The sequence below is a fragment of the Sarcophilus harrisii genome, chromosome 1 (assembly GCF_902635505.1).
Source record: "Sarcophilus harrisii chromosome 1, mSarHar1.11, whole genome shotgun sequence".
In the NCBI taxonomy this organism is placed as follows: Eukaryota; Metazoa; Chordata; class Mammalia; order Dasyuromorphia; family Dasyuridae; genus Sarcophilus; species Sarcophilus harrisii.
Window position 1 is genome coordinate 560463165 of NC_045426.1, and position 25251 is coordinate 560488415.

The following is a 25251-nucleotide window of genomic DNA, read 5'->3' on the forward strand; positions in this document are numbered from 1 at the left end:
TTATACTTGTCATCTGATCAATATAATATGCTGCTTATTCTTTCATATAGTGACTTGATATTTGGCAATTGTTATACAACTTTGCTGTCCATAGTAGAATGATCATTTCTTTAGATATTTTTGTCACTAACATAAAAAGAATTTTTTTTTTTTTTTTTTTTTTTTTAGCATTAACTTCTGGGATTTAATAGCATTTTGCATTAATAAATATCAGATTAACTTAAGCGCAAGCTCTATCATTGTCTAAAATATGTATGGATAGACAAGAGTGTGTCTTAATTTGATTTAGTTGGGAAAAGTATATAGTGATCAAATATTCACTTATTGTATTAGGAAAAAATGTTTTTAACTTTGCCTTCCCCAAATAGATACCACTTCCTAGTTTCTCCATTGCCATTAATAATTACATCATCTTCTTAGTTTTCTAGGCTTATAGCTTTGACATCTTTTATACTCCTTTCTTATCTTCATCTTGCATTTCCCCAGTGATATCTCTAAGACACGGCCTACATTTCCACAGGACCAACCTATTTTAAGCCCCTACTATATACTTTTGTTTGGAGTATTACAGGCAGTCACATAGCCAACCTTTTTCTAACCCATTGCATTTGACAAACAACTACAGATGTAAATAAAAACTTAAAAAGTTATCCCTCTATTCAAAAAATCTACTGTCTGTCCTCTTATATAAATTTTTAAATTTCAAAAGCTTAATTTCAAAACAAAGATCGTATAAAACATCATTGTACCTATCTGTTTCTCTTTGATATTGTAGTTTCAGATAACAAAATTGACTCCCTAGTCTGTCTTTTGGATCTAATTTTCTTGTTAGCCAACATAACTCTGCATTAACTGGCAATCTGCTTTCCATTCTGTGTCTTAATTTGCCAATTCATTCTTTTGGGCCTTCATGCATGTTAATTTTACTTAAATGTAATTATCTCCTTTCTACCAATCTATTTTTTGCATCAAGATATAATTTTTGCCATGTTATTTTATACTTGTTATAAGTCACTGTGTATTTACTTTAAGTGAGTATTAATTTGTCCATAAATTTTAAGCTTTTGGACTGCAGAGCAATACATGTCATTTCAGTATTAAAAACCTCTGTTAAATGCTAATATGTGCCAGATTTTCTCATTCCTATTTACTTCACTGAATCAAAAAGCATTTCTTAAGTATTTTTTGTGCCAAGCACTCTGCTAAGTGTTGAGGATATGAAGCAAGGCAGAAATATTGTACCTGCAGGATCTCAGTCTAATGATGAAGACTGCATGCAAATAAATATGAATATATAGGACACATACAGAGTAGAGAATATAATCACAGAGAGAAAACACTAATGTGGAGTGGGAGTAGATGGGGAGGACCTCCAGCATATATGGGATTTGGGCTGGATTTGGAAGAAAGCCAGGGAAACTAAAGAGGCTGAGTGAAGAAAAAGAGAGTAAAAACGTGGAGAAGTAAGATGAAAGGAAAGTGATGCCCTTGATAGTAAGAGGGAAATTTAATTAAGTTGGAGAGTAATTAGCACAAAGATGATAATAATTACATCCTTGAGAGCTGAGATTACCAACTGAAGTAGTGTTCGAGGACAAAAGAAGGTCCAGGAGAGAACCCTATGGACATGACTTTAAATGAAGACCCAGTAAAGGAAACTGATGTCCTAAGAGCTTTAAAGAAAGAAATATATAGTTGAATGATGTGGTCAGAAGCCAGGTCATAAAGAGTTAAGAAAGTTTCAAAAAGGAGAGGAAGTGGAGACATTTATTGTAAGTTTAGCCACAAGTGGCTGAAGAGAATTGGAACAATAGTTAATGGGGATGGAAGAATCAAGTGAAGGTTTTTTGAGAATGAGGGAGACAAGGCATGTTTGTAAGTAGTAGGGAATCAGTCAGTAGATAGGGAAAGATTTAAAAGAAGTGAAAGAGTGGGGATTATAGAGGGAGCAAACTGCCAGAGGAGATGGGACAAAGTGGGGTCACTTGTTTAGATAGAAGAAGTAGATTTGCAAGGAGTAGAGTTGCTTCTTCAGGTGAGACACAGGTGAAGAAGATAGTGGCAGAAGGCACCTGAGTAATATGAGAGGAGAGGTGAGAATTAACATTGAAAGAAGGCCCCCTCAAGTTGAATGGCCTCAATTTTTTCAGTAAAATATGAGGCAAAGTTCTCAGCTGAGAGGATTGAAGGAAGAAAAATGCAAATGAAAACTGAGGCATCCCCATAAAATTGGCAGAAAATAATTTGAAATTATAAAATTCAGCTTATTTTATTGTGAGTTTAATGTTTTTTTTTTTTAAAGACATTTTGTTACATTCTTAGTGGAAATATAAATTGGCACAGTCTTTTTGGAAAACATGTTGTAGGATAATATGTAATGGTAATTATAAAATTGATCATAACATAGGTTGATGACATGATACAATAAAAAGGGCATTAGAGTTGGAGTCCATTGGACCTAGGTTCAAGTTCCTTCTCTGCAACTTGCTACCTATGTGACCTGGGCTAAGGTACTTAATCTCCTCAGACCTCAGTTTCATAAACTATAAAAGGAAGGGGATAGATTACAGTACGATTCTTAACCTGGGTTCTTTGAACTTACTTTTTTTTTTTTTTTTAAAGCAATTTTACCTTATCTACCCCTGACTTTTTTAAAAATAAGTTTTTGTAGATATTTTTTTGTTTCTTATATCATCATAGTTATTCTAGGTATCCCTGTGCCCTTTTCTCTCGGAGAGCCATCCCATATAACAAATAGTATATTTTAGAGAAGGAAAAAAAATGTGCATAACTGAGCAATACATAAAAAAATGATTAAAATATATATAATATCTGATGAAAACATATAATATCTGCTGATCTCCTATCTCTGTGAAGATAGAAGAGTGCTCATATCCCTTTATTAAGAGTCCTGCTTGATAATTTTGCTACATTTACTTTTTATTTTATTTTGGTGTATAGCTATTCTTTCCAATGCTAATGTTGTAGTTCTTCATTTTCTGCTTACCTGTCATCACAATCTTTTAAGGACCATGCCTAAGTGAAGGGGCAGATCAATTCTCTGAGAGCCTCCACAGCTGTGGATCATAACATCTGAAGGAGTTGCAAAGCAGCCTTTACTGACACAGGTGTTGCTTGTGAATTGGGAATGAAATAAATTGGAGGCAGAGGGAAGAGGAGAGAGATTAGAGAACTCAACAGCCCCAGTCTCCTTGTATCATCATCCTCCTCTCACATGAAGAGATCCATTCTACAGGTCTGAGTTAGACTTCCAGCAGCCACTGGCAGGTGGCTCCTGTATCATAACAACAATTATCATTTTTTCATATAGTATGATAATACTATATTACTTTTATATCCTATATGACATTTTGTTGCACTATTCCCCAGTTGATGGGGATCTACTTTGTTTCCAAATAATGCTGCCATAAATATTTTGGAGTTTATGAGGATTTCTTATCTAAGACTTCCTTAAGGTATAAAAGCAGTAATAGAGTTTTGGGTCCAAAAAATATGGACATTTTAGTCAACTTTATTTGCACGATTCTAAATTGCTTTCCCTTTGACCATTTTACAGCTCCACTAATAGTATATTAGTGTGCCTATCATTCTAAATCTCAACCTGCTACAATGATAAAAATCCTTACATCAACTTTCATGCTCATTCCCTTAACATGATACTCCAAAAAAATCCTGAGTATGAATCAATACTACCACACACAGTTTTATCATTAGCATCTGAAGCCTATCTCTGCTTTATCACAACTCTGATCTAGGCTATAACTATAACAACTCCTTCTCACTAGATTCCTTATCAGGGATCATCCCTACAACATTGACTGTTGCCAACATTTTGTCATTTTTGTCACTTTGCACAGTTATATGATAAAATCTCAAGGTTATTTTGATTTGCATTTCTGTCATTGGTTATTTCAAGCATTTTTTCTTGTGGTTCTCTACAGTTTTCAGAGAAATGTTTGTTTATATCCTTTAGCTACCTAATAATCTATTGAAGAATGGCTATTAGTCATAACGTGTGTGTATTTAGTTTTTACGGGATTTTAAAATCTTTATCCAGAGACTTTTGATATATAGGATTTCTTTTCTCATTAGATTACTTATCCTGTCTTATCCTAAGTGTATATTAAAACTTTGTTAATGCAAATGCTTTTCAGTTTCAAATAATCAATGTTATCTTTTTTATATTTTGTAATTAGTTCTCTCTTATTTAGTTAGAAATACATTTCTGTGAAGGTTTTCTTGGAGGCAGCCTTAGTCTCAGTTGAAATAAATAATTACTCCAAAATCGCAGCCAGCTGTCCTCTACTTTACAGCAGTTAGGTAGCACAGTGGATAGAACATTAACCTAAAGTCAGGAGGCCCTGATTTCAAATGTGAGCTCAGACACTTAAAACTTACTAGTTGTGTGACCATGGATAAATTACTTAATCCCAATTGCCTTACCACCCCCCCCAAAAAAAAAAAAAAAAAAAGAGTATAGCTCCTAACCAAAACTATAAGAGGTATATGATCTGTTTCTCCAATTTTTTTCATAGTATGATATTTAATATTGCATATCCATTTTGAATGAATTGTGGAATCTGTTATAAAATGTTGGTCTAATCCTAATTTCTGCCAGAATGCTTTCCAGTTTTCTCAGCAGTTTTTTCTTACTCAAATAAGTAGTTTTTCCTTGCTGATATGTTTTAGAATTTATTTTTTAAACAAATATTTTGACAACTATAACATAATTAATTTCTTTTGTAGTTACATGTATTTTATTTTGAGAATGGGTTGATAGATGTCATCACCTGCCAGAGATCCATGATACAAATAAGGTTAAAAATCCCTTAACTGATGTGTGATTCTAGGATCCTCATTGGATCAAAGCTTTTAATTGTGAGGAAACCTTTCTGTGTAACTCCTTCATTTTACATAGCCCATGGAAGCCCATAGAGATTTGGATTTACCAAAAATTATGTGAGTACTGATTAATGTAGTGAAGAATAAAAACCAGGTTCTCTGACTCCAAATCCATCATGCTTTCCACTTCAAAGCCCTGCCTTCTAGTCAGTGATCCTGTTTAAAAACTGTATCCTAACATTGTTATTAAAAGGAGAAAATTAAGACTTTTTTTGTACATGGAGATGAGAAGGTTGACATGTTACACATTACACATGTTTTCAGAATTTTTCTATGATTAGTTATGCTGATATTTCTCTCTAAAATACTATTTGTCATATGAGATGGTTCTTTGGGAAAACACACAAGGGACAGGAATATCTGAGATAACTGATGATATAAGAAACAGAAAATATTAATTTTTTTAATGTCAGGGTAGATAAGATCAAACTCTAAAAAAAGAAAGAAGACCTGTCATGTATTAGTGCATGGTTTCCATATAGTTGTTAAAAATTGGAAAGAACTAATATATCTAATAATTGGGATATGACATTTAATTGTGATATGACAATGGAATAGTGCATTATAAAAGTGATAAATTATATAAAGAAATGTGGAGAATGAGGCAGAGAAATAGATGCAAGATTCAAAAGTCATATATTACAATATTTTTACATGTATATATAATTTTAGCTACACAGTTGAAAAGATCATAGAAGATGGAAAATAGTTATTCTAGTTTAAAAATTCTTTTGTCAGTGTACAGTTGAGCTTTTATGACTATCTTATTTATTGATTTGTATATGTTCAAATTGTTATTAGATTTATAATTTAAAAATAGTAAAACCGTGGCTACATGCTCAAGTTTTTAATATAAGATTTTCAGTGATGGCTATTACCTATAGAAAAAAAATAGAGGATTTGGATTCAAATTCCAACTTCAACAATTATTACTTATATGATTTGGTACAAGTCACTTAATTAAATCAAGTAATCATTAAGCATTCATTATATACCAGGCACTAGGGGATACAAAGACAAAATGCGAAATAAACCTTTTCCTCAATTATCACACATTTTGTCTTAACCACTCTGGGCTAAATTTAGGCATGCATGCTAAACTTTTGTTTCTTCTCTCCCTTCTCCTCTTTCTCTTTGTGTCTGTCTCTCTCTCTCTCTCTCTCTCTCTCTCACAAAAAAAAAAAAATAATAATCCTTTTTATTCTGTGGTTTTACTCTGCAAAATCAAAATTTACTTATTTTTCTTATCAGTTTATTTTCATGCCATTGAGAAAAGGAGGAAGATACTTGCTGTTTTTTAAAAAAAAAAAAAAAATCCTAAATAGTAAAAATATCACTATAGGAAAGGTTGAGCATCTACAAACAAAACATTATGGATTGAATAATATTAGTCATAGTTTACCTGCTTGTGATAGAATAATGAGATCTTGGTCTGAAGTTATTTTCTGCTGAATCACTTTTTGGTTTTGCTAGTTATACTTGTGAAGCAGAATACTTTCCTCAATAGTTCTTGGAATTAAGAAATATTGAGCAATATTGTTAATATTCTCCTAGATCATGTTTTTATAACCTTATTCCTGGATCTACTTCTCCCAACATCTTTTTTTTCTCGATGATTAATATTTTGTAACATAGTTTGAGATCCTGTAATCTCAGACTCTTTGTATTTTTATATTTCCTGGTTTCAGTTCCATTTTTAAAATCTGCTAATCCTTGCTGCTTTTCATGAATCTAATTTTAATTTTAAGGTAAGCAGCTAAAATATTTATAATTCTTATTTTCCAAAACTTTTTAAACCAACTTAAATTAATTTGTTTTTAACAGTTGATTTATTTTCTATCACTAAAAGCTCTCATTAAAAAAAATAATTCCCCATTGTGGCCTCAACAGACCTCAAGAAATAATGTTTATGTTTCATGGTTCAAAGGTTTATTTTGAATGTTTTGAAAGTATTATGACATAAAACAAACTGTAAACTCTCAACCACAGAGATGATAGAAAGAACTAGGAGGGTGAGACATCTGGGCCCTCATTTAACAGTTTGATGGCCATCATTATGAATAAAGATGTTCCATATAGACTTGTGACTTTTAAGATTTTAACTTTCTCTGGGCATCCAGGGTATATAATTCACTAGAATTTTGCTTTCAGTACTGGCTCTTTTCACTTTGAAATATAAATAAGCCATCTGTAAGCAACACAACATTTGTAGAAATCCTACAGGCTCTTCTCTTAGCTAAAAAAAAAACTCCCTGCCTAATAGAGAGGCAAAAATCAAATTGACTTTTTATGTGGCTCCCAAGTTTCTGTCATGGATCACCTTCTCTTCTCCTATGGCTTCCATCTTGTCCATCTTCTCATGAATTCAATTATCTTTATGCTGATAATTTTCAAATCTACCTATCCAACATTAACCTCTTTTCTGACCTCCTCTCACATTTTCAACTGCCAATTGGACATTTTGCATGTAGTAGACATCATGTCAACTTTTAAGATGTTATGTAGACATCTTAAACTTCTCCAAAACCAAACTCAATACCCTTTCCCCCCCAAGTCCTGTCCTTTTCCTGGCTCCCTTTGCTGAAACTACTGACTCTTATAGGCTTCCTATCAGTTCTTTTATTATAACATCTCTTCATAGGCTGCTTCCTTTTCCTCAATACTGTCATTATCCTGATCACCTCATACCTCTACCATTGCAATAATCTTCAGGTTGGTTTCCTTGCCTCCAGTCTCTCCCCACTTTGGTCCATCTTCCATTTAGCAGTCAAATTGATGCCCTCAAGGGCAAATCTGACCATGTCCTATACATTCTTCCCCATATAGACATACATTATTTATAAATCTTAGTACCTCCTTGTTACCTCCAGAATCAGTATGAAGTCTTCATTCTGACTTGTCTAAAGCCCTTCACATCTTACCCTTTCCTGTCTTTCCAGTCTTCTTTTACTGCACTGCCTCTCCAAGTATTCTGAAATCCAGCTACAATAGCCTTTTTGCTGTTCTTTACACACAATACTACTCCAGACTTGGTGCATCTTCACTAGTTATCCTCCCTGTCAGATATTCTTTCCCTTCTCATTTCTATCTCTGGATTTCTTTGACTTCCTTCAAATTTCTACCTTTGAAGGGGAATTGGGCAACTTTTCCTAATATCCTTTAATGCTAGTGACTTCCTTCAGTTTGTCATGTGTATTGTTTGTGCCACAGTTGGTTTATGCTATTTCACCTTTTGGACTGAGATTCCCTGAGGGAAAGACTATTTTACTTTGTTTCCACAGTACAGTACCTGGTATGCAGTAGATGCTTAATGCTTGTTGACTTCATAACAGAAAGAACACTGGATTTGGAGGCAAATCCCAGCTCTGCCATTTTGACACCTAATAGATGCTCAGTGATTCAGATTTAAGTTACTGTATATGTCTTTTAATTAAACTCTCCATTACATTTTCATGACAGTCATTTAACCTCTCAGAACAGGTTGTTCCAAGCAGTTCTTTAAGACAAATGTTCATGGTAGCTATAGTGGCTCTGGAGTCAGGATGACCTGAATTCAAATCTAGCTTCAGATACTTGAAACTACTTGTGTGACCCTGGGCAAGTCACTCAACCCCAATTGCCTCATAAAATAACAATAACAACATGCTGTACATTGCTAATACGAAAATGTTTAATATGATTTTATATGCATAATTGATATATTGCTCACTTTCTCAAAGAATGGGGTAGGGAGTAGAGGGAGAGAATTTAGAACTCAAATATTTTTTTTTCCCAGAAGAATGCTAAAAACAAATAGTTTTTAAAAAGAAAAATGACCCTTTCCCCTGAAAAAAAAAAGTTACTTGTTAAAGAGAAGATGCCAACCTGTGACGTTAAGAAGGAATTTCCTCACTGAGAAGTCTCTACATTAATATATTCATTTTTCAGTTAAGAAAAAAAAAAGTGAATTAAAAAAATTTAAACAGTAATATGAAAATACTTCTTTCTCTTTTTTCCCAACTGCAAAGGCCAAAAGGCCCTTGAAATACATATACATACAAACACACACACACACACACACACACACACACACATATATAAAATAACTTGTAGAGATGATATTTTAGTTATCAAATATTTATTAAGGACCCATTACAGGCAAGGTACATACTAATATGCTTGAAAGCCTTCTTATTCTCATCTTAAAACTTAATAGTGTTATCAACATATTTATAGATAAAGATCTTACAAATTTAGGATTTTTGTCATAGACTAGTGATGAGAAGGGTATTTTTTTTTTTTTTTTTTTGGTTCCCTTGGAAAGTAGATGATGGGTGAAAAAATAAGGTCCAGGGTTTTTAAAATAAGTTTTCTTCTTTCTGAACTAAAACACTAAATCAAATGGACACTTTTCTATATATGGTTATTGTCTTTTGTTCTAAAAGAGGACCAAAATAACATCACTATGTTGGAGTCAAGGTACAAGTACAAGGTTCAAGTCTGCTTGATCAATACAACTTCAGAAGACTGTGCACAAATAGTCCATGTAAACATTTGGAATGGAGATATCTTTAAATTTGCACATCTTACATAATAGGTACATAGTGAAAGAGAAATAGAGAATTGTTTTGTGAAATTGAAGATCTTTGTACATAATAGCATCTTTTTTTTTTTTTTTTTTTTTTTTTAAAGTATATAAGATGAACCTGTAGCTTTCCATATTGAAGGAACATGACTTTTTCCAAGTACTCGGTATCCTGTCTTTCAGCTCTTTTTTAGAACCAGCTGTTCAGGGTCCTTAAAGCTGATCATTAATCTCATTAGAATTGACAAGTTAGTGGTCTCACAATATATAGCTGATTTGGAAAAGCTGGCCACATTTTCATCAGTATTATATATTAATCATATATTTAATATCATATATTAAAATTAGTTTAGTTTTTTGTTCTATTGTTTGGCATTTGCCATATTCAATGCCTTATGACTTTATCCTCATATTTATGAGGATATGTGTGATTTCAGTGTAGTCTGTAAGCTTTGGCCTCTCACTTTTTGAACCACCTGTGCTTATCATTGCATGGAAATGACTAAACATTTACAGTATATGTTGATTTAATTGGGGAAGAGTTGGGAGATTTGAGTTCTTTGTAGAATTTCTATTTCCATATCCTCTGCAATAAATATTGGAACATAAGATGTGATTATTTGCATGATGGAATTTAGCAAATGCATTACAGAAAAAGCACTCCAATACAAGATCACCAAATGTCTTGCGAAATATTTCTTATATTTTGATGTACAATTAAGACAATTCTGTATTTCTTAGGGAAACTTGTAAATTATTTTTACATTTGGTTGCAAATTTCTTTTAATCTTTAGAGCCAACAAGTTAATGTTTATAGAAATTGTAAAAATGGTAATTTTGAACTGCTTCTTCTATAACTGCCACCTGCCATCATTGTAGATGAAGAAGGATTGTCACAGGAATTTATGATCCTGTTGTATAAATTATACACAATTTATAAATGTTATTTGCTTAACAATGAATAGTTATGTTGACTTTATATATTCTCATTTGTATTTTACTCCAACCCTTTGAATGAAGTTGGTTTTATAAGTGATAATCCCATTTCATCTGTGAGGACACTGACTTTGAGAGGGCCATTGTCTTGTGCAGGGCCTTGCAGCTTGTAAGTAGGAGACCTGGGTTGGGAGGTTAGGGTAGGGATAGTGTTGGGATCATTGAAATTGGAGAGCATACGTTCAAGCTGTGTGCCTTGGGCAAGTTACTTAATTTTTCCTGCATCAGTTTTGTCATGAAGAGATTAGACTAGATAACCTGTAAGGGCCTGTCTAACTCCAGTTCTATGATCTTAGGAATTCTGGTCTTTTGATGGCAAATCAGGATTCAATTATATACTATGTCAGCTCTCAATCAAGTCTTTTTATATCACATAACTTTTCATGCCTGATGTTATATTTTTGTTTCTAAGATTTTTATTCTATAATTGCTCCATATTTTTAAAAAATTATTTTGTATAAAGGAAACTATGCAGTCATTATTAACAACTTTCATCATTTAAATTTTTTTATACCCAGATTTTAATGGCATTACAGATGGATTAATAAGGCATTTTCAGATGGTACTTTGAGATTAAATTGCTTTTCCCAATGAGTCTCCACTCCATTTTTCCTAATAAGTTGTTTAAGATGCCCTTTATTTTGATTTTTATCATGGCTGTTTGGATGCCTCATTTCTGTCACTAGAATGTAGTAGGAACTAACAAATTCTTTCTCAAAAAAAAAAAAAAACTTGAAAAAAGAAACCTAAATCCATAAAGAAAGGGACCTTAGAGGTCATTCAGTTAAACATATTATAGATGTAGAAGGCTCAGGGTAGTTATATAATCTGCCCAACGTCACATAGGTAGGAAATGTCAGAATTTAACAGATGACAGATTTGAACTCATTTTTTTTTATAGTTACTTAAAAATAGAACCAATTTTTTCTAAGTAGAAGTTTAAAGGATTTCTCTCATGAGAATATAATAATTTTCATGTAGGAAACATCACTAAGAATTTTTTCAAAAGGACCTTTTAAAAAAGGTCAGAAATCATTTCTGATATCCAATTCACACTCAAGCATTGTGCCAGGCATTGTACCAAATGCTAGGAGTACAAAGAAAAAATTAGTCCCTTTCTCTCAAGGAACTTACATTTAATTGGAGAAAAACAACATATCCGTAATTTATATGTATAATACACGTAATGGGTATCTGATTATGATTTGATTGGTGCTTTTGACACTGTCACATAAAAACCACTGTTTAAATACATTATCTTGCCATAGTTGCTTGCATCAGAATTTCAGAATAAAAGTGTTTGCTCTTAAATTTTGTCAATTTTGCTAAATTATTTTTGGCTTCCCATCTTTTTTCTAGTTTATGAGCACTGGAATTATATGGACTTCCATAAAAATTCTGGAAATTTTTGAGCTTCCTATCTAAAGTTTAATAAATGGCTTGGAAGCAGTTAGTAGGTGGCTCAGTGGAAAGAACATCAGATCTAGAGTCAGGAAGACCAGAGTTCAAACCTTACCTTGGACACTTAATACCTGTGTGACATTGGACAAGTCACTTAACCCTGTTTGCTTTGATCTACTGGAGAAGGAAATGGCAAACTACTCCAGTATCTTTGCCAAGAAAAGCTTTTTTAGCATAAATTTTATTGTTTCTGATACTCTTCTTGCTATAATTTCTCTATTTTTCTCTTCCTAATATAAAATAAATTTTAAACTTAAAAACTAATTAATAGTATTTAGCTCTCTGTCTTTTGACTGTCACTACTTTATGCAAATGTAAACTGCCTGAGTGCAAAAAAAAAAAAAAAAAAAAAAGAGGGGGCATAACTATATAATTTTTTTTTTTCTTAATGTCTTTTTATTGACAAAACATATGCATGGGTAATTTTTCTACACTGACCCTTGCAAAAATTTCTGTTCCAACTTTTCCCCTCCTTCCCTCCATCCCCTCCCCTGGATGGCAGGTAGTCCCATACATGTTAAATATATTAAATGCAATATATGTATGACATTTATACAGTTATCTTGTTGCACAAGAAAAATTGGATTTAGAAAGCAAATAAAAATAACCTAGGAAGAAAAATCAAAATGCAAGCAAACAATAACAGAGAGTGTAAATGCTATGTTGTGATCCACATTCATTTCCCATGTTTTTTCGCTGGATGTAGCTAGTTCTATTCATTACTGGTCAATTGGAACTGATTTGGATCCTCTCATTGTTGAAGATAGCCACTTCCATCAGAATTGATCTTCATATAGTATTGTTGTTGAAAGGTATAATGATCTGGTTCTGCTTATTTCACTCAGCATCAGTTCATGTAAGTCTCTCCAGGCCTTTCTGAAATCATCCTGTTGGTCATTTCTTACAGAACAATAATATTCCATAATATTCATATACCACAATTTATTCAGCCATCCTCCAATTGATGGGCATCCACTCAGTTTTCAGTTTCTGGCCACTACAAAGAGGGCTGCCACAAATATCTTTGTACATACAGGTCCCTTTCCCTTCTTATAATTTTGTTCTAACAAATACTTGATGTAGGAAATTTTCTAATTGTTACAAAGTAAAACTTGAACCCAGGTTTTTCTGACTGTAAATCTAGCAGTCTATCCACCATGCTATGCTACCTAATGCATGATAGATGCTTAATAAATGCTTGTTAGTTGAATGTATTCTTTGTCAATAAGTTGTTTTTTATAATAGGATCTCTTCTGAATTGATATTTTAAACAAGATTCCATGATAAATTGACAGCCTGATAAGAATTTCTGATAGTGCTCATTAAATATATGTGAAATTTAAAAGTCATTAGAGGACATTAAATCATAAGATCATAGACTTGGGGCCATAAGGGAACTTATTGGCCATCAAGTCCTTCCCTCTCTTTTTTCAGATGAGGAAACTGAGGCATGGAGAGCTGAAGTGATTTTCCAAGGTCACATAGCTTTGAAGTCAAACCCAGTGTTCTATCTATTCTGCCACCTACTAGTTACTTTTTTTGGTGCTCCTAATTAAAGAATCCTCTTGCTAGACATTTAAATCAGAAAAGTAACATCTGTAGTGATATTTTGATACTTTGCAGATGATTTTTTAAATAGTAGACATATCTTTAGATCCATATTCCTTAGTAAAGTGTGGAAATAGTCTTAATATCTTAGTATCTAGATTTCAGTACCTTTGAGTTTACCTACTGTAATCCCACTATTTTATAGAAGAGGAACTAAGAAATTATTTTACTATGTTTTGACAAATCTTGTTTCTTTTTCAATAGAAAATGTTCCTCCAAATTGGCTTTGCAGAGACATATGGGTATACACGCTGGAGTTAAGCCCTTCCATTGCCAGCACTGTGACTATAAAACAAGACTGAAGGCTTCATTGATACAACACATGCGGATTCATACTGGTAAGCCAGTGGTTTTCTTCTGCTTGCTTGAACTGCCTTTCAACAAACAGTCAATAAGCCCTTTAAATCCTTAAGTCATTGTTTTATATAGAGAGCCAGTTCTTTTACAGTAGATGGTGCTCTAGTCCTGTCTTATAGTTTTTAGAACAGGCTTCTTTTCCCCTCTTTCCCTTTTTCTTTTCTTTCTTTCTTTTTTTTAAAATTGGTTCTGTATATTTAATACTGTGACATGATAGAGTTTATGACTTTTTTCTAGGAGAGCAACACCTGGATACTTTGAAAGATTCTTTTTTACTATTCTCTTTTCCTTTATTCCCCTATCTCTTGATAATTATCTAAACCTTGACTAGTTACCATAAATAAGCCTTTAGAATTTATAGATCTGTATGAAAAGGGAAAGCAAGAACCAGAATCAGAATTTGAATGCTAAAGCACTTAAGTAATTTTTAACTGAACTCCCACCTACAACAAAGGCAAGGTTTAGATAACTGTTAAGAGATAGAGGAGGGTAAAGGAAAAGAGAGTAGTGAAAAAGAACCTTTCAAAGTACTCAGGTGTTGCTCCCTTAGAAAAAAGTCATAAACTCAATCATATCACTGTATTAAATATACTGAACTTCTAACTCTCCTGTCCTTTACTTTCATTGTGGAAATTAACATTGTATTAGTGCTATGAGGAATGTTAGCAGCTCTAATCCAAACCACTCGTTTTACAAATAAAGGAGCTGAGGCCCAGAAAAGTTGAGACATTTTATTTTTCATCTATGATTTCAAATATATCCTTCTTCACTTTCTCTTCTAGAGAGTCATCCCTTTAAAAAAAAAAAAAAAAGGCAGGGGATGGGAGAAACCAACAAAACTAACCAACATATTGAAAAAGTAATAGCAGTATTCCACATTTACAGACTTTTACTTCTGCAAAGATTCAGGAGAGATACCACCTCATATGTCATTTTTAAGGCCAAGCTCAGTCATTATCATTTTGAAGCATTGAGTTGTGATTATTTTATTGTTGTCTAGAGTAGTTGAGAGAGAGTTGCCTAAAAGTAGAATTAGCTCTTCAACAAATATTCTGGTCCTTATTCTTTTCTAACATGCTCTTCCAGCAGCTTAGTTTTGAAGAGTTGGGATTTTTGTTTTAAAATGTTTATGCCTAAAGCTGAAATATCAGTAGTTTTGGCAAGGAATTTTGGGGTCAACCTTTACCCAAAAATAACCATTTCTATTTTGCTGATAAATTGTTTCCTATTTTTGAGAAAGGCTGATCCTCCTTTGCTCTCTAAAATTAAAATGAGCTGGGATATATATAAGCTCTTTGGATCAGAAATAATGGATGTGAAAATCTAAGTTTTATACATATATAAAGTGATGACATCTTGCTTATTTCTTAGCACACCCCCCCTTCCTTTTTTCACAAGAATAGCACTTAATAGATTTTTATTTTTTCATTCATCTTTCCTGGCTTTGAAGAACCTTCATTTACTTAGCCAGTAAAGTTGTTTCTCTAAAGCTAGGAAATAATAGAATTTTAGTGCTGGTGGCTTCTGACAGCCATTATAAATAATCCCTTCTTCCTTTCTATTGGCAATAATATATCATATTTTTATAGTTCTGTCTAGCTCCTAACTCCACATTCATTGTTCTTTGTTATATGCCAAGTACCTTTCAAAATATGAATTATTATTGTCACTAAGCTTTTATTAAATGTTCATTTACACATATTAATGGAATAGTGTATTCTAGGATTTAAATGAAAGGAAAGTTCATAGTGACTCAAAAAGTGCATGAGTTAACATTCCCTTCCTGCTATGAATTGTCTTTTCCCACTGTTTGGCCCCTGGCAGAGAAATACTTTTTAGACCCCATTCTCAGTGTGCTCTGTTTTAGACTAGCCACAAGGTGGAGTTTAAGAGGTGAGGTAAAAAGTTTCTTGTTTTTGTCTTCATCTTAGTGGTTTAGTTGAAAGAAAAAGAACATTCTGACATGACAGGCAGACCCTTGGCACAAGAAAGTGTCAACTTAAAAGAATTTGCCTGGGTTCTAGGTATTTTTAAGTAGGTTTCAATCAAGGAATATTATTAACTCTTCTACACACCTTTCCCATGTCAGCAAATAGAACAGAAATAATTAAATCTACTTCAGAACTGAAATATCACAGTATAATTAAGTTGTGATTTTTTTTTTGATAAGGTGACAAAATTTAGGTTATGTGTTATATATAGTCTGCTTTCTTTTTTAAAGCCTTTTTTCTATAGTTCCTAACAGTTGTTCATTTCCTCAAATAAAAGGCACCTGCCTCAGCTTAAAAAGCATGAGATTGGATCTTTTGATGAAGTTTTCATTTCAGGAAATATTTCTTTTCATTTACTGTTTCATGTAATGTTAAGTTCTTTGTTAGAGAACTAGGACTCTTTATTTCATTGATGTTGATGGGTTTGGTGGAGTGAGAGGATTGTTTGAGATTTTTGTTTATGGAAAGTACATTTCCATAGTTACATTCATTTCCTTCTTCCTGATGGAAAATAAGTGGCAGTCATAGAGTTCTTGGATTACCACAAAGTGTTATTTTAATCTAGTTTTATATGGGATTCTTTAGACATTCCAAGGCATTGGCCATTTTTATTTTTCTCTTTTAAAGAATATTGTGACATTGAGCACCAAGGAATCATGTGGTATGGAGTATAAAAGGGGAGTTTTCTATTAATGACTGACCTAAGCCTAATTTGAACTAATATTTCTATGATACACTCTGGATTTAATTCCCCCAGTGATGTAGTCTTTTCTGCGATACATATGCACACACGCACAAACACACATGCATACACATATATAAATAATACTAATTAGTCACTTCAGGCAACATTTGTATACTTAAACATAATCATTAAGGTTTCTGAAAACAGCCTGGTCAACATACTCTCCAGTTAATAAAAATATTTTATGTTATTAGAGAAGACTAAGCAAACTTAAAAAGAAAAAAAGATGAGCCAAACTTATTAAATAGAAAAAGTCTAAAAATGTATACATTCTGTACCCATGAACCTCTTCCATAAAGGACTAAAGTGGAGTTGTCTTCTCATATCTCTTCTTTGAAACTGCGCTGCTTTGTTATTTTTCAACATTCATTTTTGATTGTTTTATATTGGTTGTTCTTTCTACTTATATTGTTATAGCCTCTATGTGTGAGCTTTTCTTAGCTTTGGTTATGTCAGGTTACTATGTGAGGGATTATATTACATTAAAAATTTACAATAAAAAATTTTAATGACATAAAAGTAAAATAATTTATTCTAGAGTCAACAAGGAGGTACTGACGTTTTAGTAAGGAAGTGACAATAAAAATGTGCTTTAGGAAAATCACTTTGACAGACTGTGTTCACGCAGTGATTAGAATCTGTGGATTAGAATGAAAAGTGTGGATTAGAATGGAAAGAGTCTTTGAGACAAAGAGACTGTTTAGGAGAATTATTATATTTAGGTAAACTATATCTTTTTGGAGTTTATTACTAAGATAATAGTCAAAATCTAACAACTTTCCCAATCTTACTATAAGTTCTTATCAAAGAGCATCTTCTTTTCCTAATAATTAATGTTCTTGTTGTTTATTGGTTATTCCATTAATCCAGATGAAAAGTAATGAAGACTCAAATGAGTATGGGGGTGTTAGTAACAACAGAAGTCAGATGAGAAAGATGTTTTGAAGGCAAAAATTACAATATTTGACAACTTGTTGGGTACATAAGAGAAAGTGATTCATTAGAGATGACAACAAGGTTGAAAACATAGGTTCCTGGAAGGTTGTAGTGTCCTTAACAATAATTGAAAAGTTTTAAAGAAGAGTGAATTTGGAGAGAAATTGGGATGTGGGTATATAGGTCATAAAGCTAAACAGAGCTTCCAGGCTATGATGATAAAGACATTATATAGAGATGCGTGATGGCATGAATTTATGCTTTACAATACTCAGGTCATAATAGGTTATATAATTCCTTCCCTGAATCCCCCATGACTTTTGCAGCCATGGAGCATCAATTGTGAGAATAAGAAGAGTGGAGATAGTAAAGAAGTATTAGATATAGAAACTTGGGAGGATATGATCTAACCTATTTTTCTATTCAGAGTAGTTAGTCATCCTTTGATGTTGACCTTTGGAGTCAAGCCTCATTTTAAACTCCTATTTTAATGAACATGTAAACAACTTTATGATATACATACTTTGTATTTAATGTATATAAGTAGTTTTTACTAGAGTAATTATGTTTTTTGCACAAATATTCAAATGCATTTGGTCTCTTTTGTGTGTACACTTTTTTTTTCAATGATGTAAATCACAGCTCATCCATGCTGTCCATCCTTTCTATTCCTATTTTCTATATTCTTATATAAATTTCTACAGGGGTTTCACTGAATGAACACAGTTCTGACTTCTCTTGAAATAAACCAGTGAAACACACATGATAATCTATTGGTTATTCCTTTGCTTTTCTTACATCTTCTAACATAGTTCCTTATTTATCATGTGTCTTGACCTGTTTACACCCACCATTATCTTCAAATAGATCTGTAAATTTAATTCTTTGGAGAACATAATGTTACACTATTAATAATGGTTATAAAATACTGATTGGCACTTAAAAGATAGGTCTTCATTCTACCAAGAAATTGAGTTCATGAATGAGGTGCTATAATGCTCCATAATTAAGCTTGCTTTTCTCTTATTTAAATTATGTACCCAATCTGTTTGCAGTGTCTATTTAGTATATATTATATGTTTGTGTATATATTTATTAATGAATTCTGTAAACTATATCACTAAAACACTAGACTCTCTTAAGAAAAAAAAGTGACAGTTATCCCCTATAAAGTAAAATGGCATAAATAGAAATAAATAAGTCAAAACAGGTAAACTACTTTGGCATTTAATTTGAGTTGTAATTTTAAAGTTGTTTGGGGGGGAATGTTGGGAGAGTTCAATTGATTTGTTGTTTCTACTCTTATGTCTTGACTTCTGCCCCATCTTTGTCCCTTGGGTATTTTACCTTTAGGATGACTGGTTAGTTGAGTTTCTTACCAGGTTTCTTAAAAAAAAAAAACAAAAAAAAAACCATGCTTTTTTTTTTTTTTTAATCTACCATTGCTTCTGTCTGTGGATACTGCTAAAAAATCTTTTGCTGTCCATCTCTATAAGATTTTACAAAGAGGTAGAATTTGCTTCAAATTGTTACTGTCATTGGCTGCTATATCTATATAGCTAGACAAGTCAAGTGCTGCTGTTTCAAATGTTTAGGCTCTTTGATACCTTGCCATGGCAACTTATTTCTTCAATTTAGATTTTCTTAGGCCATTATTGTAATTAGTGTTGGAGTGGGTAAAGGATGAAGTGACTGAGAAAACAAAAGATTGGAGCTTTCAAGCATATCAATTTTTTAAGCCATGCATACCAATTACAAAACAAATAAGGACGAGTCAGCTTCCTCAGTTTTGGCATTAGACCCCCCAATGTGGGAGGAGACAGACTCTTATACATTAAAAACAATTAATCAAGTAAAATCAATTAATGAAAACACCAGAAAACAACAGTAAGTAATCTGATTTCTAATTGGAGGAAAGATTAGGGACTATTGGGAGAGGGAGAGGGAGAGCAAATAGGTACAATTTCCTGAAATCAGAAAAAAAAGGTATCACACTCCCCCCAAGTGTGTATAAACAATCAAAGGAATATAGAAACAATAACTTGATTAATCAGAGTGGGGCCAGTTCTCAGATAAGACATATAGGTTACTTGAGATATACATCTCAATTGTGAGAAAACTTGGATCAATCTTTGGACCTACATGGGGTTCTGATTAGCATAACCTCAGTCCTTAGTTAAGGGTATCTAAGCAGGAGGTAGAATTGGTCCAATTTCCTAGTCACACAGGTCTAGATTTATTAAACATTGTAATAAAATTCTCTCACAGTTTTCACAAATGAATAAAGTTTTTATCACAAGATAGAATTTGGACTAGATCCACAATTAAATAGAAAGAGAACTGAGCTAGTTCCAAAATTGATTCAATATAGCACCCTCAATTCCCACTACTACTTGTTGCTCTAACCCTTCAGTGTCTAAGTCCCTTTTTATTTTCATATTCCATTTTTATACAGTGATCAAATTGTTAGACATTAAAAAATGACTTTCTTAATAAACATTGTTGGTGGAATTGTGAATGCATCCAACCATTCTGGAGAACAATTTGGAATTATGCTCAAAAAGTTATCAAACTGTGCATACCTTTTTAATCCAACAGGGTTACTACTAGGCTTATATCCCAAAGAGATCTTAAAGAAGGGAAAGGGACCTATATGTGCAAAAAAAAATGTGGTGGCCCTCTTTGTAGTGGCTAGAAACTGGAAACTGAATAGATGCCCATTAGTTGGAGAGTAAAGTTATGGTATATGAATGTTATGGAATACTATTCTATAAGAAATGACCAGCAGATTGTTTTCAGAGAGGCTTGGGAAGACTGACATGAAGTGATGCTAAGTGAAATGAGTAGAACTAGGAGATCATTGTACACGACAACAAGATTATATGATGATCAGTTCTGATGGACATGGCTCTCTTCAACAATGAGATGATTCAGTCTAATTCCACTTATTCAGTGATGAAGAGAGCCATCTACATCCAGAGAGAGGACTGTGGGAACCAAGTGTGACTCACAACAAAACATATGTATGCCTATTTTGGATTTAACATATTTTTACCATGTTTAACATATATTATTATTAATATATATTGGATTGCATGCCATCTAGAGGAGGGTGTGGGAAGAAGGGGGAGAAAAATTGGAACACAAGGTTTTCAAGAGTCAAATGTTGAAAAAATTATCCTTGCATATATTTTGAAAATAAAGAACTTGAATAAAAAATTTAGAATAAAAAATTAAAAATGACTCATTTATAATGAGTAGTTTTCTATCACTATAATCATGTTCTTTTTGTTGTTGTTATTATATTCTTATTAGGTGCTTACCTTATCTAGCACTTTTCCTTTCTCAAAGAAAATATAATGTGTGGTTAAAGTTTCTGTTTTGGCCTCTTTTCATTCATTATTCCATAAATTCACTATTTTTAAAGTTATTTTTTACCATATCTCTTTTTGCCTTTGTATGGAAATTATGATTGTCATAATATCAATATGTTTATTTAATTTGAAGGATTATGAGTTCTTTATAGAATTTATATACCCCTTCATTCTTAATGACAGATAAAAATGTTTATGATTTTCATGATGGTATTTTTCTAAATACTTATTAATCTCTGTAATGTAAATAATCAAATATCCCATGAAATAGGTTTCTTATTGCTTTTGTAATATGGGATAAATTCCAAACCCTTTTTTAATTAAGGAGAATCTGTGATCACATGATGATTAATTCTTTGGTCATGGTAACCCATTAAATAAATTTCATTTTAAAAAATTTTTTTAATGAATAGTATTTAAGTTTTTTCAATTATATGTATGTAAAGACAGTCTTCAAGATTCATTTTTTGGGGGCATTTCATTTTAGGGCAGCTAGTTGGTGTAATGGATAGAGCACCAGCCCTGAAGTTAGGAGGACCTGAGTTCAAAAGTGACCTTAGACACTTAACACTTCCAAGCTGTGTGATCATGGGCAAGTCACTTAACCCCAATTGCCTCAGCAAAAAAAAAAAAAAAAAAGGTCATTATTTGAAAGATTATGAGTTGCAAATTTTTCTCTGTCCCTCCCTTTCTCCTTCCCTAAGATGGCAAGCAATCTTATGTGTTAAATATATACAATAATGTAAAACATATTTCTATGTAAGTCATGTTGTGAAAAAAGAAACAGGACAAAAGGAAAAAAACACAAAGTAAAAAATGAAAATAATATGCTTCAACTTGCTCAGCCATTCCCCACATGATGGGCATACCTTTGATGTCCATTTCTTTGCAGCCATAAAAAGAACTGCTATAAATACTTTTGTAGATGTGAGTCCTTAAGAAATTTCATTTTATGGTTTTAAAAATTTAAAGTGATTCAAAACAATACTCCTTGACTTCATCTTTGCTCTAGATTTCATTCTTTCCTACTTCTAGGTAACTTCATATGTCATCTCTACTTCTTAGTCCTACTGCCCTAACGTTTGTTTCTCTATCATTTACTGTCAAATATCTTGAATGAGTGAACTACAGCCACTGCTCCATTTCTCTCTAATTCTCTGAAATGAGAGAATTCTTGCTGCTATTGAATTGCTCTTTGAATGATACATTTGTCTTTTTAAGTCACGTTTTCCTGGATCTTTTGGTGGATCTTTCTTGAAACTGTTTCCTCATTAGTCTTTAGTGCCATACTAATTTTCCTTCAACCTTTCTTCCTTTGCCTGTCTCCAATTGCAGTGTCTTCCCAGATATTACTCCATATCCAAGGTAAATACTTTTGTCCCAGCTTCAACTCTCATGTTTTTATCAAGGATATGGAGATTTACATTTCTAGCAATCTTTTCCTCCAGTTTCTAATTTGGGTATTCATCTTACTTATAAAGTAATTCTATTTTGATAATTTGTCACAACATCAAAATCATTTTCTCCAAATCCAACCTGCTTTTCGGAAGCTAAATATGGCCCATATTTGGATCTATAAGAATAAAACATAAAGCAAATCTTTTAATACCATAGAATGATTTTGACTGTCATTTTAGTATTCTTGACATTTTTTATTTTTAGATTTACAGTGACTAGAAATATCACCAATTTAATTTCCAAGTGATTAAATGGTACTAAATTATTTTACTTCTTTGAAAAATAAACAGAAAATGTCCATGAAATTGACTATTCAGACATCTTGAGATGCTAATAGTATTTATAGCATTTGCCCAGAATAGTGTGTGTCTGTTTAGGAATCCCTCTTCTTCCTATCTTTTCTTTTTCAGTCCTTTTTTCCTTTTTCCTCCTTTAAGAAATCTTTCTGTGGCTATAATCAGCAAGAGCTAAACTACTTAAAACTTTCTTCCAATTTTGATTCTCTAAAATTCTGGAATATATTTTATTTTCATCTTGAAGAGCTGATCTTTTGTACAATTGATGTCTCCATTTGTGACTTTACATTTCTCAATAGGTGAGAAACCTTTTAAATGTGAAGTTTGCTCCTATGCCTCAATTGATGCCAGTTCCCTTCGCAGACATTTTAGGACTCACACACGGGAAAGACCCTACAAATGCCAACTTTGTTCATATAGTAGGTAAGTTGACAAATTTTCCATTTAAAAAAAAAAAGTAGAAGACAAGACTCTGCTGTTCCTGGCAAGAAAAGGAAAAAAAAGATCAGTCATATATGTTTATTTATATTAGTTTAATGTGCTATACATGACAGTTTATCTTATTAAAATTGTCTCTGTCTTGTAAGGATACCTTTTCTGTTGCTTTCACAGTTATTATATTCATTCTCTTTGCTTCCCCTAAGGCTCTATCCTCTAGAAATACTGATATGAGTTACTAAAGGGTTATTCTCCTATAATAATGCGAAATGTTTACGGTTGATTGTTCTATGCTATCTACTGTGGTTTGGGGAGATTATGGAAAGGATATTTTTTAGGATTTTTTTTATCTTTTCTGCATTTGACAAAATTATAGTTCTGACCATGAATGTAAAGTGATTATACTTACCCAAAAAATAGATGACATTAGCTTAACAGATTAGAAGGCAACATCCAACAATAAATTTATAATAAAATTTTAAAACATAAAGAATCACACAGAATTAAAATGAGTGACCAGAGCAGAATTATTATAGTTGAGGAAATTTCAGAAAAGCTGGTATAGCCATTAGGATCTCAGAAAAGGCAATAGGAAAAACAGAGATGGTTTAAAAAGATAAACAGGGAGACTATATTGAGCAAAAAATGTCATGACATCTAAATACTTTTAAAAATAACTATTCAAATTATAAGAAGAAACAGACAACCAAAAATAAATACAATTTGAAGAGAATCTTAGAAAAGCTAGATATGGCAGATTATGGTTGATTGCAAAATGAGAGAATATATGTGTATGGTACTTTTATAAAAGTAAAAATGTGCTACTTGTGGCATAAACAACTTTCATAATTATACTAAAATGTAATAAAAAGTGTAATCAATGAAGGGCATTTGAAGAAAGAATTCAAGTTACATGGAGACTAATTAATCCTAAAAAATTGTGAATGACTCAAGGAACAAATTACCAAAAAAGGATAATTTTCTCAAGGATAAGAACAGTGCAACAACATAGCAAAACATTTGGATGTAGTCTCACTATCTGTAAGTGAATATGTTCCATGAAACAGATTTAGAGATAGAGTTCTGCCCTGTAGAATGAAGGTAAACTATAATGTTCCATTTTAGTTTGATGTTTGTTTGATGTGAGTTGTTTGACTGAAACAGTAATTGGCATTAGGGGAGTTTCTCAGTCATAAACTACACCTATGACATTCTGGTTCAGAATACAAAGTTCTGAAGCTTTATTCTTTAGCCTTTTCCTAAAAACTTTCAAAAGGCACAGCTTTTAGAAAACAGAAATATTTATGACTCCATTTTAAAAAAAATTCACCAAAAAGACTTGCCCATTTTCTTTTTTATTGCAGTATTCAGAAGAAGAGCCTGGACCTTCATGTACGGCGACACCACACAGGCGAGACATTTGGCTGTAGTTTTTGCTGCTACTCCTCTCCTGATAAGCAGCTCCTACGGAAACATATTAAAAAATACCACCTCAGTTTGGAAACTCCATTGGCTGACACTTAACCAACCATGACTTTCAAACTAATTTACAATTTCCCTTATAGAAATCTTTCCAAAAGGGATGTCATTATAATAACACTCTCAAATTATTACTGATTTCATCACTTTAACCAGAGGGAGTATCTGTGACAAGAGATAAGAATTTATGGCTATTTATACAACTCGGTACTGCTGAACCTTACAGAATGCTTAGCAGGAGTACAATGAGGTAGAAAAACACTGCTATTGGACTCTGAAGAGACCTACCTTTGAGTTTAGGCTCTGACATCTAATAGTTCTGAGACCTTAAAAAAGTTATAATCTCTCTGAGCCTCAGTTTCCTTTTCTGTAAAATGGAGCTAATACTTGCACTGTACACCTCACAAAATTATTGTGAGGAAATTGCTTTTTAAACCTTAAATTTCTATACAAATGTGAGTTAACTTTATATTATATATAATTGTCTGCTATTAGCTTCTTAGCACTCTCTGAGTGCTAAAGTATGTGGTAGAACAGGATTGAGTAGTTTTTTTGTCTCCTGCTGCTTTCTGGGGTAGTTTGAAAGGAAAATGGGAACTAATCAAAATGTCAATTTGGTAGTATC

General features: G+C 32.5%; 1 protein-coding gene across 1 annotated transcript in view; it reads left to right on the plus strand.

Moving 5' to 3' along the window:
* The window catches only part of LOC100920627 (zinc finger protein 26), a 45523-nt gene extending 20624 nt beyond the window's left edge, over positions 1 to 24899 (plus strand). Inside the window, exons 5-7 of the mRNA XM_031946929.1 lie at positions 13757 to 13890; positions 23009 to 23132; positions 24512 to 24899. Of these exons, the coding sequence (XP_031802789.1) occupies positions 13757 to 13890; positions 23009 to 23132; positions 24512 to 24671 (418 nt within the window). The 3' untranslated portion in view covers positions 24672 to 24899. The remainder of the gene's footprint in view (positions 1 to 13756; positions 13891 to 23008; positions 23133 to 24511) is intronic.
* Positions 24900 to 25251: the final 352 nt, after the last annotated feature.